We start from the raw sequence: 17,460 nt of genomic DNA on the forward strand, positions 1-17,460 counted from the left end.
GATTGATTGATTGGTTGATTGATTGATTGGTTGATTGATTGGTTGATTGATTGGTTGATTGATACCTCAGCTAGGGAGGTTTTGTTTTCACTTCTCTCCATTTATTTCTCTGACAGCAGGATTACGCAAAATAATCAGATTTCCACGAAACCGAAGGATGAGATATAGTCCAAGAAATATAATATCAAATTTTGGGACAAAGGGGCGGACCCAGGAATCTTTTATCACTTTGTGAGATTTTCAGATTTCCAGTTCTCGGATCTTGATGAAACAAATGTTATTTATCAGGGAGCTGATATCTTGATTGAGGCTTTTCTCTCTTTCCAGTTTCCACTCTGTGTTCAGTCTCTGCCCGTCGCTCTGTTTCTCTGTGTTTCTGTTTGAGGTGCAGCCTGTCTACTTAGAGACGATACATCTCATCACAAGAACTCTTTCAACAGAACACAACCAGAGCAGTAAACCACAAAAAGGTGAATAGAGGACAGCGGGGGCCTCATTTCACAAATGGAGTGACTCTGATTTATCGCAGACTGGATCTCCTGGGCAGGCCGGGGCAAATGAAAGCAAGGTGCGACCGGCTCAGGTTTAGATTACAGGCCGATGTCTGAGATCTCTCACGACTGATTGGCTGTAACCAGGAGCGACAACTGCACTGATGTTATCTCGAGGTGTTTCTAGTGGAGGCAGGAGACGGAGGCGTGATATGAGCCGACGTCACCGCCCTTCAGGCGTCGTGCTCGGAAGGAGGAGCAGGTGACAGCGAGCGTCTCCACAGGGGGGGGGAACGGGGGTTTCCTTTAGCCTGAGTCACGGGGCCGCAACAACAACAACCCACTCACAGACATGAATATTAATCCGTGCACGCAGGGAAACAACATGTGCTTCTTCCTCTCCTTTCTTTTCTCTCCCACACACTCAGGCCAGTGTTTCCCCAAGATTCTCATTTGTCAGCGGAGTGGAAACCTCATTAAGGGCATTGGACGCAAAAAATAGAAACCAAAACAAACGAAAGTTCTGGTTTGTTGGCAGCGTCTTCAGGCAGAGTGACCCATCCTGTCTGTAATTGCAGCGGAAACTCTGACACACACACACACACACAGACACACACACACAGGGTTACACACACACACACAGATACATGTCGACACACAACACTCAGGACTCTTTGCATGTGTCGGTGCCCACATGTTCTCTGACCGCAGGGTTTTTTGTGAGCGTGCTTAATTGGAAAATTTGCAGGAAAATCGTCCATTGGTAAAAATTAAACGCTGAAGCTCTTTACGGCCACGGAATCCACCGCTCTGGATTTATGGGTTTGGTCGTTAAACCGTTTCTCAGAGTTCTGCTTTGGCTCGAGCGAAATAACAGTAAAACCATATTAAATTCTCCGATTCTTACGCGAGGATGCAAATGAGGGGTTTCGCATCTTGTATATTTCTTTATATCAATGACGCCACGTCTCCCCCGAGGTTAATGACTCCTCTACTGTATCTATTTACTGATCTATTAATACGGAGCGCAGCTGTAGAGAGGAGCAGGTACGATCCGCAGGGAAACGCTCCGCTCTCACAGTTAATGAACCCAGAGCTGGTGGCACAGACGCAGCTTGGATAGAGAAGTGGAAGGATGGAGGGAAGTGAAAAAGTGGAGGGGGGGGAGGGGGGGTTAGTGTTGTGGAAGCCTGGCTTAAGGGTGTTTCCATGGTAGGATTGCCCAGGAATCTGATGCTGGTGCCAGACGCGGGGAAACCCTCATCAAAAACAAGGCAGCACACCCATCGACACCAGGCCAGAGATGCACATGGCCCTAAAGACCGTCAGACTCAGAGCTCGGAACCAGAACCACCGCAGATACTGACCCAGACCGGAGCAAACCACCAAGAAGCGGTGGGCTTTCTCGTTTTCCTTTGTTGACACAAAACAAATGGAAGAACGACTTCTCTTCCAGATCGGAGTTTCAGTCGATCACGTGTTTCTCTGAGGCTGAAATCATCTGATCCTCATCTCAACCTGAATCTGTTATTTATTTATGAAAAAGATGATAAAATGAAATAGATATAAGATAATGAACTCTAATGACATCTTAATTCAAGGTTCGTTTACAAGCTTGTTCTGGAGCTTTCATCAACATCTAACTCGACATAAGATTATTACTATAAAGTTGATGTTTCAGACCTTTAGAAAATAGTCACATTACGAGAGGGAAGAAAATGTGTGCGTACATTTCCACTTACATCCTCTAGATTTGACTAATAGGACTTTAACTTTATGATTCTTAATAATTCAAGATGTTATGCTACATTGTTCCTCTGCACTGATTTAAAGAGCTGCTTCGACTCACTTATTCTGCAGAGTGAACACCCACACAGAACAAAAAGTATTGCTTAATAAAACCTCAAGTATTTGCTCTGTAAAACCTCCAGACACAGGCCAAGTTTACATTACAATCAAACATCTGACAACCAAGAAGTAATAAATTGTTATGTTTTCAACTGTTTGTTTGTTATTTTGCAGGATTACACAAAAACTACTTGAAGGACGACCGTGAAACTTGGTAGAAGGATGTAGTCGGGAAAAGACTTGTTTATTTTTCATGTGGATCAGGATCAGGGGGCAGATCCATGAATTTATTTCACATCCTTTAACATTGCGATAACATTTTTAGCCATTTTTGTGAATTTGACCAGGTGAGATTTTGTGCAGATCTTGATTTTAATAATCAAAACAAGTATTTTTTTCAGCGTGGATATCTTTATTTAGGTAATTCACAGTAAAAAATATATTATTCTTATCTATATATCAGAGAGTGGATATTCTTCACGTGTTTAGTCGCTCGTTGGTTGGAAAGTTCTTTTCCTAATTCAGGCAGCAGGATTAATTCTGCCTCTGAGAAACGTTTCATGTGAGCTGCTCTTTTCTGCGGAAGAGATCAGGGTTAATCACAGAAGTCGGGCGGGGGGGGGGGGGGGGGGGGGACGAGGCAGGAGCTCGGACAATCACTTCTTGTTTTGATAAACAACTCACTCCTCCATTGTACCGTGCTGGAGGAAGGGGGGGGGGGGGGTGCAGCCTGGAATTCTTCTTCTCACAGGTGGAACAATGAAAAGGCTTCCCCCTCTTCCCCTCGTCCTCTTCTTCTTTCTGAATGAGTCACCGGGCTGATAGGATCATACGTGTTTACACTTCGGTGCCTCGGCCCGAGCGGAGCCTCACGTTGCTTCGCTGCAGCTAATCAAGGAAATTGCTGTTTGTAAACCTCCTGGTATCAACATCTGGGAGCAGTCCCCGCGCCCTCCAAACCAAAATGGCTTAAAGTCAGAAAGAGAGAAACAAATACTGAGGGCCTGGCATACACACACAAAAGTGTACGTATCCACACCACGTGCACAGCCGCCCACACACATGCACACACACAAAAAAACACACACACACACACACAGAAACACATGCTGCATTTGTGATCCATTCCTCTGCTGAACAGGCAATGGAAACTTCTGCAAATGTAAATCTGCTGGGTTAAAAATACTGCGCATTAATGTGCACCACATGTGGCACTCTGGCAAGATGGAGGATATTTTGACGGCGGGAGAGGAGGGAGGGAGGGAGCAGTCTTGGGGTTTCTCCAACATTGGGACACACACACACACACACACAGACACACACACACACACACACAGCTGGACTGAGACGACGCAGCTATTACTCCTAATGTCCTCCTCTTTTACCTTGAGCCTTCTCCACGAACACCACTTTGGAGTCGTGCTGGAAGTTGTGTCCGTCCAGGCGCATCCTCTCCCCTCCGTGGGCGGGACACGTCTCCAGGCTCTGCTTGTCCACCAGCGGCAGCTCCTGGGCCGATCTCTGGGCTGTGGGAGGGAGAAGAGAGCCTCAGTGCTCAGGCTAATACACACCCTCTCCCCATGCAGACCTGAGCATCCAGGCCGAGGCTGAATCACTACCCAGCTCTCGCAGCCCCGGCGGTGCAGCTGTAAACCTCGGCCCCCTCACATTACACTCGGGCTGCCTCTCTGCCCGTAAGTAGGGAGAGGCTGTTCTGTTTATTTGTGTTTTCCTCAAATTATGGTGGATGTTTGGTCTCAAATATTTGGTTTCCTCTCCCTGACTCTCTTACCTTTTGGCCTGCGCGCCTCATTCCCCCACTTGCTTTGAGTTTTTCCCGAAATGATCCCTGATTTACGTCTTTACGTCTCGGCCAGGCCTCTCTTATGAAAGATGTCTGTGCTTTTATTGTGATAGACCAGGACACATAAATAGAGGTTGAATAAAAGCTGAATATTTGTTCTCCTGCGCTGATCTTTCTTTGTGTAATTCGACACCGCTGCGCTCTGATTCTGATAAAACTCTAATTCTCCGTCTTTTTGGAAACCATCAATCTTTCCCACATCCCCGAGGTTCTCTGCCTCCGTCTGTCGCTCGCACACAGAGGGAATTTTTGGTCAGAAACAATTGCTCCGTGGCAGACGTTCAGAAACTAACAATGCTCTATTTCTGGGGGCTGAGATCATGGTTTAACTACTGTCTTTCATTTACCTCATAAGACTTAATCTCTGTGGCAGCGCTCAGAGCCAGAACCACATGAAGTGTCTCCCAGGCCAGTGAGAGGTCAACACCACAGTCAATGGAGTTAATCAAGCAAAGCTAAAATAACCTCTTCAGCTAAAGTTATGGAGCTGAATTGCATTAATTTAATGTAGATTTGTTATGTTTTTTGTCATTTGAGGGTCGCAAGGGAGCTGGAGCCAATCCCAGCTTGCATTAGGCGAGAGGCGGGGTACACCTTCATCACCAGGCCAATCACAGGGCTGAGATATCGAGAAACAACCATCACATTTATATTCACACCTTTAATTTAGAGTCTAACCCCGACCTGCACATCTGGATCGAGGGAGGAAGCCACAGAACTCCCTCGCAGACACAGGGGAGAACATGCAAACTCCACACAGGGAGGCCCTTGCCCTAAGTGGGATTCAAGCCAGGAACCTTTTTGATCTATGAGGCTAACCACTGTACCACCGATAAAATCAACGTTTTCTCCATTTGCATGAAATGTAACAATTACAGCACAGTTAAGGAGGCGTTATGGGTCGAGAGGAGATGTACTCACAGCACTCGATGGGATTGGATGCAGCCTGCAGGGACAGCGTTCTCCCGGTGGCCTGGTTGATGTGAATCCTGAAAACCATCCGCACGCGTGTGTTCTTGCGTCCGATGTCCGTCTCCCCCTTCCGCAGTTCGATGTCCGAGTTCCGCAGCTTCAGGATCCCAGCGCAGTCGACTCTGTTGGCGGAGACGGGATGATGAAGAGTCAGAGTCTGCCAGGGTCTGTCCGTCCACGAGGACAAACCATCATGTGCGCTCATGACATGTATGCCGTCACGGTTAATCAGTGGGTGATTTACGGAGCCGTGCAGCCAACTCAATTGTGATTTTCACTCTGGACTCCATCAGCGCGGCCCTGACGGAGGCTGCGGCCGCGTCAGGAGGTGATTAACACCGCCACCCCCGACCGAGCGTCCACACCTCAGTGCTTCTGCTCTTGGGCGACAGTCAAACTCTATAGAAACGAATGGCTGGGAACTTTTATTGCATCATCGATATCTCTCTGATGATCTGTAACAGATGGTTCCCCTTTCGCAAACTTTTTTTACAAGCAAAGTAAATTCTTTTAACGGTGTCAAAGTCCTCATCATGCACTTTATAAACTCTCCACTTCTCACAGTGAAACTTTTCAAAAACCCCCCAAACAGATTCTAGCTTTTTCTGCGGCCGTGCTCCTCGATGCCACATTCCTCAAAGCCTAGTTAATGTTAACTTTTACACACATTCGAACACTCCCTAACATTCCTCCTGCCAGACACCAGGGTCTGCTCCACTGGCGAGGTAATCAGGTGTTGATGCTAAGGACCCCAGCTGTTCAGCTCGCCACCTACGCACACAGGGCTGAGTGCAAAACCACACACTGAGGCGTCCGCCCCGCTGCCTGAGCAAACGTTTCAGAAAGCAGAGAGGAGGGTCCGCGCTTCTCTTTCTCGGCCGTCCGGCGCCATCATTGAATGTATTTACAGTTAATTGGAGTCATACCAAGTTTAAATGCGGCCTCATTATCAGCTCAAACATTTTTAGTTGATTAATGATTTGATTTAAGACGTGTCCCTGTAAATAAAGGATCACAAATATAAGGATGCCTGTGTTCTATATCACGTAATAAAAACGTTGATAAGTCGCGGTGTCAAAACAAATATATCTCACTTAAATCGCTCGTCTAAACTTTAAGCAGTCCGAGGCGTGTCCTCTGTGAGGGAAGAGAAACCGTATCCCGGGGTGAGGTCGTTGTATAAGGGAAGCTTATGTGTTGCATCCATTAAAACGTGCAGAAAGTGCTGATGCAAGCAGATTGCCGCTGCCTGCAGCTCCGGCAGAAACCCCAGGTCCCTGTTAGCAGCTCTAAGCTTCCCCAGTAATCTGATCTCTGAGGCTTATAAAACGGGAAAGCCACTCGTCTGTGTGCAGAGGGCAACGCTTTCAAAAACCCAAACACCGCGGGAGGCCTGCGCGCTCACAGACATGCACAGATACATAAAACACAGCAAACCCACGTATCTCCGGATTATAAACTTTTATTTTTCAGTATGGTAGCAATCTAAGAGGTTTTAATTAGGGCTGTGAAATGTCCCCTCAGAGGAAAAACTGGGAGATGCTTCTGTTGGATCAAACCCCTCAAGTTTGCAGATTTTCGACTAACAACTGTGAAGTGATTCTCTGCAGAGCAGCTGCTGTTGTTTGGCACAAACGGACAAACTGTCGTCTGAAGTGTCGGTGCTGGAGCCGCAGTTATCTTTATAACATTTGGGGCTTTTTCAGGTCCAGACTCAAAACAAACTTTTAACTTCTAGACTTTGTTTATTTCATTGCTTTATTTTATTGTTTTTATTACCATATTGCTTCGAACCAGGTGTTTGTTTGTTTCATTGCTTTACTTTATTAGTTATCTTGCATTAACGTTTAAATGTGTATTTTCACTGCATGTGTTTTCAGTTTTTATGTCTGTGAAGCACTTGTGCTTTATAAATAAAGTTTATTATTGATATTATTATTATAAATTTGAAGTGGTTGCAACATCAGATCATTAATGAGAGATAACTCGGACTTGCCAAGGACGTTATTTGAAAATTAAAGGTAAAATAATTCTGTGACGTTTTGACCTGGAATAAATCACAGAAAAAGAAAAGCTGATCCAAATTGAAAATGTGAAATGATTCGGCTGCTGCTTGACTTGGACTTTAAGTTCACTTGGCTTTGTCTTAAATGCAGAGTCTCAAGTCTTCAGGTTTTGTGGACCTGGTCTTGTCTGAGACTGTAATACCCTGAATGCCCTGAAAGACGAATATACTTTAACTTCATCCAGACAAGTGTTAACTGACATGAGACCTGACTTGGCCTTGTCCCTAGAGACTTATCCAACACACTTGACCAGTTCTCGTTACTTCTGATTACTCACATGGCCCGCATGTTGTTCTCCGGCAGCAGCGGGATCTCCAGCACCTTGGTGTTGTTGTGCAGAGCCTCGTGGCTTGGGGTGGACACCGTCTTGCCGGTGATGCGGTGGACCTGGTAGAAGGCGTGAGGCCTCAGCAGCCTGTCGTCGGCCGTGCCGATGAACAGCTGCAGGGTCAGAGGCTCGCTCTCCATGTAGCCGTGGAGCTGCGAGGAGGGAGAGGAAGAGAAAACATTATTGTGAAGTCTTCACTTGCTTTCTGTCAAAAACAAAACGTAGGTCTGTCAGAGTTCAGGCTCTCAGCGTGGTGGTTTTCAAACAAAGTGCCCATTCAGGATCTTCTAATCACCATCTCCATCTTCTTTAATTTACTGCCAACAATACACTTCCTCCATCAGTCCATGTGAGTCTTGCCAAGATGTTGATCCTGCAGAAGCTGAATCTCAGGGGCAGTAAAACCACCTACAGCGAGCAGCGGTGCGCTCGGCTCGTGACAAGACCGAGCTCGTGTTTCACAGAAGTCAAGGTCACGTCAGTCCCGTCAAGCCCGGGCCATTCAGGGTCAAGAAAAACTCTCACTAGCGACCCTCCTCTGATTATCATCAGTAAAATGATCCCGGCACGACGGAGCTGGAGACAGAACAGAAGTGCTGCTGGCTGCGGCTGCGCCTCCAGACCTCCATAGGTGTTACTTGACAGGAGGCCTCCTGCCAGGATGACCTCAACCACCCAGACTGCAGAGAGCCGGCACCAAGCCCAAAGCCGCAAGCCTGAAAAACGAGAACAGCGGCTACTACTGACACCGTGTCTGAGAGTTATGTACGTTATCCATACAGCGTGAGCCGGGAGGAATAAGAGCAGGATACTTGAAGTCAAAACTATTGAGAGTAAAGGAAAACTAGACTTGAGATAAAAGCGGAGCTCATATAGGAATATTTCTACAAATCAGAATGAAGACATCATATGAACAAATTGTGCATATTAAGTTTTTGAGCGGTTAAATTTGCATTTGTTTTCCACAGCAAAGATAGAAGAGCATCTGGCGTTTGTGGAGCTTTTCCACCTCGTTCTGGTTTTTTTATTTTCCACTCAGCTCTTACAAATGTGAAAATATCATCGACTGAGCAGGCGACCTGAGCCCAAGTCTGTGTTTTCACTTCACAGATGATATTTGAAAGCATCGTCATTGTCAACCACAGAGATTATAAAGTGATTTGTCAACATTTCCATCATCAGAAAATGATAAATATATTATTTCTGGTGTTTTATCACATGTGGAGTGACTCAACAGTGACGCGATCATTTGGAGAAAGAGCAAATGGAGTTCAGCCTTGAATTTAAAACTATAAAAACCATAAACCAGACTTGATGCTGTTTGACTCGAAAAGTAATTTTCAGCAAAATTGAGCAATTTGCATCTCTTGAAGTGGTTTTAATTATTGGGTCTTAATTAGAGGGACTAGTATCATGGGCCAGTAAAAGTCAAGTTATACATGATGACGTGTGGAACATTATTTCATCTTGAGGCACGACATCCATTATCTAAAACCCTAATTACTCTGTGAGGGCCGCAGGGGAGCTGGAGCCAATCACAGCCGACACTGGGTTCACCCTGGACACGAACAACACCAGGACAGGTGTCGGGTTTGAACCCAGAACCTTCTCTTGTGAGGCGACAGTCCTGAACACTGCACCACCGCGTCACCCAAGCCATAACATAGGCTACATAAAAAAATAAAAAACTCTCAAAATGAACAACCCGTGCACGTCTCCATCATCAAACCTCTTCAAAGCCCCGCGGAGGTTAGACGCTGCACCCCATCTATTCACGAGCCACTCTGGATGAGAGTGTGCGCCGAGACGATCGGTGGGGATGTGTTGAAATGACGACCGCAGTTTTCAATTACATAAGAAGAGAACTGGAGGCGAGGAGCGGCCGCAATGAGAGCGAAAGGCTCCGACCGGGGAGGCACAACATGTGATTTGGAGGAGGCTCCCTGTCAGAGTTAAGAGCCTGCAAAAGCCCTGTATATTTGTGTAAGGAAATGGGCTGCTGCCTAGCAATGCTGTTTATTTAGGCAGCAGAGAGGAGTGTGATGAGGTGAGGCAGCGCGCTCGCAGGGTTAGGTGCTCACTTTCAAATCGTAATTAGCAACAGATTACTAATAATCTGCTCCGAGTTACGATCAGAAACAAAGTCTAGACAAATAGAAGAGATCAACGTCGATAATGTCCCGTAAGAGATTTGAGCTGTTTTTGGTTGTTTTCCTTCAAAACGTGACACTTGTAGAAACATTCACGACTCGTGTCAGCGTCTTCATCCGTCACTTCCAAGACTTAAAATCATCTAAGCTGCAATCTCGCAATCTAGAAACCTTCCCTTCTGGTTCCCTCGCTCTGTAATCCCAATATGTTTTTGCAAAAGCAGCTGCAGCAGGCGGGAGCTATGATTTGTTGTTGCAATTAAATCCCTGTGATACCACTGAAAGTAAACCCAGCGCTCCTCCACCCTGGCAGTTTGACACGGCCACCCCTCCCTGCGTTCGCATTATCACCCACAAGAGGAATGCCGAGACTCTGGCTGCTCAAGGCACCGGAGAGGAGGGGAAGGGGGTGAGGAGCGGACCGGGGCAACCTCTCCAAGGCTCTAACAGGGGATCACACACACACACACACACACACATAACGTCTCCTATGTTCCAGTGTTTAGTGGAGAGAGGGATAGTCCAGTGTGAGACGAGTGATTCATGCCGTCACGCTTTGTGTTTCACATGATATGACTTTGCTGAGAAATCTAAATTTGATCACAGGGATCAAAGCCAAGAGAAGGCGCATGACTGCGAAATAACAAGGTTTGAAATCTGGGTTATGAAAGTCGACTTCAAACAGAGAAGACCTCACAGATTTGAACAGGGGTATTTCCTCTGCGCCAGAGTACAGCACGAAACCCTGAGCATCGACTGCGGCGAGGACTGCACACAGCACTTCAGAGGGGCATACTTCAGTCTGCTGCCGGTGGACGGGTGTGGTTGCACGAGGCGGCGGCGATGGCACTGAGAGAGAACAGAAAACAGCCCGTGTAGCTCTGCTGGATGCTCGACGTGTACCACACTGAACAGGACCTTCCAGAATAAACTCTGTAAAGTCTGGGCAGGGTTGGAGTCACGGGAGCATCGGGACCAAAGCCGCAGAGGCTTCGTCAGCCAGCGTCCACAGCAGAGGCTGCAGCGCCGTGTGTACCATGTAATCAGGAAGTCACAGGGATGGGGCTGCCTCGTCTGAAGCTCCCTCCAACATCTCCATCGGGGCCTGCCAGAAACGTGTGTGGTTTAGACGCTGCCGCCTCCGCAGGACGCAGCGCGCAGTGATGTCAGCCGTGCACACGGGAACTTTCCTAAACAAAGGGAAGTCTGTGTGGTTGGGTTGGTAGCTGGCGGAGAAGTAGGGGGAGGTTTGAGTTTGGGTTTAGAGTGAACACACTCACTCTATTTCAGCCGGGTGAACCCAGATCCCCGTCATTAAATCATTAGCACCTTCTCATGGACACATACGTGCGTCTTACAGATGTGCGGCTGCTGCTGCTGCGACACACTGGATCGTACCAAACGCTTTGCTCTCCACTTTTTTCACTCCACTGCTGCACACACATCAAATATTTCTGTTTCCCCGTTCTACTGTGCCGTGATCCACAAAACCCTGAAGGAGACTTTAAGACAAAATGAACACAACTAGATTAAACTTTAAATACTTTAAATGTTGGAGGGAAACTAGAGTAACGTGTAAACTTCTTACTAACTCATGGTAAACAGTACTGAGTGTTCTCAGTTAGTATACATGAAATCAATCATAATTTGATTCTACTAACATTTAATAATTTTTGGTTTCCCAAGACATCTTATCATCCTTTGGTATCTATTGGAATTTTTTTTTTCCAGCTGTGAAAACTCCTCCTCTCTCATAAAACAAACTGAGAACTGAGTGGAAGCCAAAATAATCTGTTGATTTTAACTCATCACAGACGCATCAATTAACACGTTCAGACAAAAAGGAACAAGAAGCCACAACATAGAGAAACACTAACTACACACGTATGTTACTAAAGAAACTATGTCACCATTATTTACACTAAAAAATATCAATATTCCTGTTGTCCAATAAAATCCAGTGTCCACTTTTCCAGTGTGAACGCACTCTTTACCCAAAAACTTAATATTAACAGTATTTACTTTGGGTTACATCTTCTGCTTGTCCTTAAAATGGCTGCAGAGCAACATTAGCATTCCCTCTTCACACGTGTACACTAGCTCACTGCTCCTCTGTGGCAAAACCACTCACTCTAAAATATCACTGCCCCCGAAAGACAGAAACAAAAACCTCCTGTGTGACGAATGTCTGCTGAACGTGTCGACTCATTGTAACGTGTTGATAAAACGTCCGAAGGTATTCATTAAAGCGACGGCCCCGCTTACCACTCACTTCACCCGGCTCCTCGCTTCAGACCCTTTTATTTATTCAGAGGCTGAGGTCAGCGGTGAGGAGTAATGGTCGGGGGACCAGATGCGTTTATAACCAAAACATATCTGCAGTTGTCCACATTTTTTTCTCCTTTCGATTCGACCACCGGAGCTACTGTGGTTAAAGCTCATGACTAAGCTTTTACTGGCCCATGCTACATCGCTCTGTAACTGTCTGCGCTGCGCTGGACGAACGCAGTGGAAAAGTTTGACTCACCCTCGTCTGGACAGGAACTGACTGAGTGGACCGGCCTGTCTAATAGCATAACTTTGGTATTCCATTCAGAAATGTGACATCTTTGAACAACACAACAGCCAGGGTCATGAAACACATGTCCGCCCAAATCCAGTTTAACACATGAGGTAGAAAACAGGAGGAGGGGGGGGGGGGGGGGGGGGGGGGGGTGAGGAGGTAAAGGTGGCTGCAGTCTAATGGCTGCACCGTGTGTTGGTCTAATCACCACAGGAAACCAGTGTAGTTGGGCGGTTCCCTAACGGGGTCGTGAGATGATAGAAGTGAGTCTGAGACGGGAGAATTAGACTTTGGCTGAAGTGATCACAGCTTTTTGAAATGTGCGACCTGTGATAAAGGGTCTCAGGTAGACAACGACTTCTGTAAAGCAACAAAATGCAACTTTTTTAAACTTTAAATAGCAGGAGAATGTTCCCTCTTTCATTCCCACTCGTCACCCTGAACGTCTGTTCTTTGTAACGTGTGGAACTGACTGTAGATCAGTTAAAAAGGTTCAGAAGTCTCTAAAAACCAGCGTTTGTCTCCAATGTTCACTTTAAAAACTTTAAAATATGAAGAATTCTAAACAGAGTTTGGTGGATTTGTTACCACGGCAGCTCTTCTGTTTCAGGAAGCCGGGCATCTTGAGTAATATCCACCGTTCAGCTGTGTTTCAGGTCGGTGAATGGGACTATGCATTCAGAATTAATCACCCCAGTGGCTGTAGGGGGCGCTGTTGCTGAGTAAAAAAAAGCTACATAGTGCTGCTTTAAAATCAGCGCTGGCCAGAGAAGTTAGAAACCGTCGGTTCAGCTGACCTGGATGACGGGGTGTCCTCCTGCCATGGCCTTCACCGCCCCCCTGCTGCCCTCCGTCTCGTAGTGGGCCCGGTGGTGGGACTTGGGCTGCACATCGATCTGCAGGCTGTACGGCCCCGAGCTGGATGGCAGCTGCCAGTCGAGAGCTGGCAGGGACGGGCTGTCGGGGGCGAGAACATGTCCAACATGTCAACTTCACAGGGAGGGAGGAGAGCTTATTTTAGATGCACTTATCAAGGTAGAACGTGCAGAATGTGAACAGTTTGATATGTGTTTGTGTTACAGATGCTTAAACTTACCTCTTGTTAGTAACTATGCACAGTGTGTCTGTAGATTAAATTCATGTATGGAGAACTAAGCCATTTTTTAGGTTTAAGTCTGAATTGTTAACGGCTAAAATCTTTGTCTATAACTCAAGCTGCGACTGTTTGCTTACCTTACATATTGCTTTGGCTTGGACCAGGAATACGGATGCTGTGGCACGTCCAGAAACCCGCCGCAGTAGCCTTCCTTCTTCAACAACATGCGGTTCGAGTGCTCGTCATCGCAAAGATGCCCCGGACTCAGCTCCTCGCTCCCTGGCTCCACCTTCAGGCTGACGGTGGGGCTGTGCTCCATGCTGGTTTTCCTGGCCTTCATGGGGATCCCCTCCCCGAGGTCAGCCACTCCGTCTGTGGTCAAGGCGTTAATGGCCGCCAGGATGGCTGAATTGGTGTACTGGTTGGTGTTTGGAAGCCAGCTTTCCTCCGTGACGCTGAGGCGAGGGGAGGTCTGAGGAGACAGTCCAGGGGAGTGGTTGGGGGAGTAGGGGTAGTGCTTGTGCGGCGCCCTGCTGCCGTTCAAGCTGTACTTCCTCTTTGCACCACAAGGGGAGTTGGGCCTGGAGCCACGCTGACCCATCCAGGTGTCATCTGTTATGCTCGTGCGGGGTGAGGTGGAGGGGGAGCCACCGGCGGCACAGCCATCACCCGGCAGGGCGAGGGTGGAGCCCTTGGGGGACACGGAGGGAGACTGCCAGGGGGAGTTCTGGGGCGAGTTGTCGTAGTTGTAGGAGAAGTTTGATTCGTAGGAAGCGTCGGAGTGGCAGCTGCGAGACGAGATGCTGCTGGCCGGACTCAGGCAGCTGGGGTCGCGGTAACCTTCTCCACTGGGAAGGGTCAGTGTCACTATGGAGTTGACTCGCTTAGCAACAGGAAGGCTGCTCTCCTCCACCGCGTCTTCAGGAAACTGACCGTACGCTGTGATCTCGATACGAGGGCTCTCCAGGGTCGGCGCTCCGTTTGGGCGGCTGCTTGGGGACGAGTAATAGCCGGCGGCCCTCATGTCGTCCTGGGTGTCGTAACCGTGAGGCTCGGGGACAGACACAGATATGACGGGGCTGGACTGGAGGCTGTGGTACTGGGACGGAAGACAGGGGTTGCCCAGCGTGAGGGAGAGACTGACATTTGGCGTGTAGCCATATGCATCTGGAAAGCAAAAAGTGGGAGTTTGTTAGCGTGTTAATCAAACACACATTCACTGGCTGCTTCACTGAGACCACTGCCACATTGAGTCTTAAGAGAGCCGTTGGCTATGATGGTAAAAGAGCTGCTTCCCTACTGGAACTGAAACTGGCTACTTAAGACTTCACACCTCATCTGCAGAAGTTCCCCGAACGCACGAGGCCGGTGACACAAAGCATCTCTGAATGGCTCAAATTGTGCAAATTAAATTGGGTGGGAGACGCGAATAAAGCGGCCAAAAATAACTGCGGCCTAAAAATAACCAAAGGCAAGACCAGGTGGTTTTTTTCCATGACACGCTGCCAGATTTATGCCACTTAATGCACACGCTGCTGCCCGTAAACTGTAACATTAAGAAAACACACACTGACGCTTTTGTTGGCCAGTTTCATGTTCCAACAGCCTTCAAAAATAAACACAGGAGGGACATGATTCGTTTATTTGCATGCTGTAAAGGTGCATGCTGTACTCAGCCGGGGGGGGCGGGGGGGCTCATGGTCTCATTCCAACGCTGGCTCGTATGAAACTCTGCCCGGCTGTGGCGACGGCTGAGGTCACAACCAGGGGGCAGGGGACGGGGGGACATGGGAACGGGGAGTCGTGGTTACACGGTGCAATGGCGGCCTCGGTGAGGGCGACCACACTGGAGCGCATTGATATGGATGAGGACGACAGACAGATGCAGTCACCGCAGCTCCTGTCTGCTGTAAATTAAAGAGAATTAGGGGCCCCACCATAAAGACTATGACATCAGCGCTGCACCATATGACTCCTTGTAATAAAAGAAAATGATGCTTACATTTAACGCCGCTCGCGGTGTGGGACACAGCAGCGCCGGGATGGTTTGTTTTCTCTAATTAGTCTGCTGTGAATTAGCCGGGACCCAAGCAGGTACCCTGAGGGGCTACCATCCAATGACTGATGCTCGATACTGGCCCTCTGATTCACTTACCCACAATGCAGTGTCACCACTCATTAGCACAGGTTCAATTCTGACTATTTTGGGAACACTTTCAGTCATGGGAGGCTCACAGCAGCAGCAGCAGCACAACCACGCCCACCATGCCCAGATCGGCAGGGAGGGGCAAAAAAAATAACTGTATCTACACATTAATACTGACACCATCAGTTACACACAACACACTGAGGGTGGATACACACATTCAATAAAGAGGGAAGTGCAGCAAAGTCTCTAATTCAGGATGAAAATAACTCTTTGGCACATTGGATCCGTGCGTAAAAGTGACGCTGGAGAGAAGTTGAATAAACGCCACGTTTTAAAAAAACTTGACACTGCGCTGTGATCACGTGAGAAACCAAAAAGAGGACATTCTGTGGTAGATAAAAGTCAAACTCACCCTCTTCAGCCGATTTCATTTTGCGTCTGCGGGCAGGAAGCAGCGTCTGAGATGAAACTCTGAGTGCAGTTACAGATGGAGGCGATTATTTATCCATATAGCGCAGTAGATGGATTCCCCAGCTGTTGCTCAGGATCCTTTCTCGCTGTGTCACGAACAAACCGAATGAGAAATTTTTTTAAAAAGTAAAAAGTATATAGGTGAAAAACGGCTTCTTCAGTGAAGGAGGGAAAAAAAAGTCCAAAACGCAAAAGCGCAACAACAACAACAAAAAAAAAAAGGTGTCACTGCATGTGGAGGGATCCAGATGTGTTGTCTGAGGAAAAGCTGCCTCCTGTACGTGTGACTGTGTGTCGAGGGGATCCTGCCGCTGCTGGGTCTCTGTGACGCACTGCTCCGGCGCACTCAGGACCTCTGCGCTTTTAAACCCGGGGATCACCTCGGCTCCGGCGGCGCACCGCCCCTCCGAGCTCTGACGCAGCTGCGCGCCCGACCACCGCCAGAAGGCTCCAATGGAGATCCTCGCTCACACCGGGGTTTCCAATCCACAGGCGAAGGGAGGCCAATTAGCGGAGCTGGCACAGAAAACGGTCTGGAGTTTAAAAAAATTCCAGTGATTGGAACAAAAACATCCACTGGAGCCAGAACGAGCATCCTCCTGAAAGCAAAGTGGATTTGGGATGACGCAGCACAACATTAAAACCCTGTGATGTGTTGTTATAGAGCAGGGGCAGCATTAATCTGCAGGATCTGCTCCTCTTGGCATCGTCCACAAAGGAGTCATCACTGCACGTGGATTCTCCCTAAATCAAGATTTATGCTCAGACTGATCCTAACAAGCATTTCACATTTAGCTGCTGCTGGTTTTCACCCATGAGAGACTCATCCATCAACTGCTTGCATCACGTGACTGTTCAGTTGTCAGATTGCAGCAGATATGAGGGGCAGGTGAGATGAAAACATGCCAGGACATATACGGCACCTTCCTGAGACACATACATAAAACATGCAGCTTCCCCTCAGATCATGTTGAGGAGTCTCTCACATGCACTTTGAAGTGATTTCCACTTCCTCCTGACAGACTGCAACGTCTGCGGGGCACACAACACATAATTATCCATACTTGCATAGAAGTGCTATATAAAAATCAAATCATATACCCAGTCATTTAACACGCTGAACTGAGAATCTTCATAGGGTTTTCCATAGGGCCGCTCTCCCTGCGGTCGGTGTCCGGCCTCTCTCTCCTCTGCCCCGGCAGGCTGGGCTGCTGCTATGTTTGGCAGGTCTGGACCTTTCGGCAGCTGGCGGCCGGCCCCGTGGTTTCTGTGATGACAATGGTCACATGGCGGCTCTCAGAGAGTCCGTCCATCCCTGGAGGTGGGAATCCACTTTGCAGCACTTCAGCATGTTATCAGCCGGGGCCCTGGTCGGTGGTGGAGGAGCGTCGGGCCTCTGTGCCGCTCGGCTGGGGAGTGTTGGGATGTGTCTTTGTCTAAAGGTCATAAAGTCTGAGGGAAG

The 17,460-nt window shown here is 47.9% G+C and overlaps 1 protein-coding gene across 1 annotated transcript in view; it reads right to left on the reverse strand.

The window, feature by feature from the left end:
- The window catches only part of nfatc1 (nuclear factor of activated T cells 1), a 37,258-nt gene extending 20,576 nt beyond the window's left edge, over window positions 1-16,682 (reverse strand). Inside the window, exons 1-6 of the mRNA XM_034599670.1 lie at window positions 15,940-16,682; window positions 13,516-14,545; window positions 13,080-13,239; window positions 7,519-7,721; window positions 5,125-5,297; window positions 3,725-3,865 (exon numbers count right to left, since the gene is read on the reverse strand). Coding sequence (XP_034455561.1) covers window positions 3,725-3,865; window positions 5,125-5,297; window positions 7,519-7,721; window positions 13,080-13,239; window positions 13,516-14,545; window positions 15,940-15,958 — 1,726 coding nt within the window. The 5' untranslated portion in view covers window positions 15,959-16,682. The remainder of the gene's footprint in view (window positions 1-3,724; window positions 3,866-5,124; window positions 5,298-7,518; window positions 7,722-13,079; window positions 13,240-13,515; window positions 14,546-15,939) is intronic.
- Window positions 16,683-17,460: the final 778 nt, after the last annotated feature.

The sequence above is a fragment of the Hippoglossus hippoglossus genome, chromosome 11 (assembly GCF_009819705.1).
Source record: "Hippoglossus hippoglossus isolate fHipHip1 chromosome 11, fHipHip1.pri, whole genome shotgun sequence".
Taxonomy (NCBI): Eukaryota; Metazoa; Chordata; class Actinopteri; order Pleuronectiformes; family Pleuronectidae; genus Hippoglossus; species Hippoglossus hippoglossus.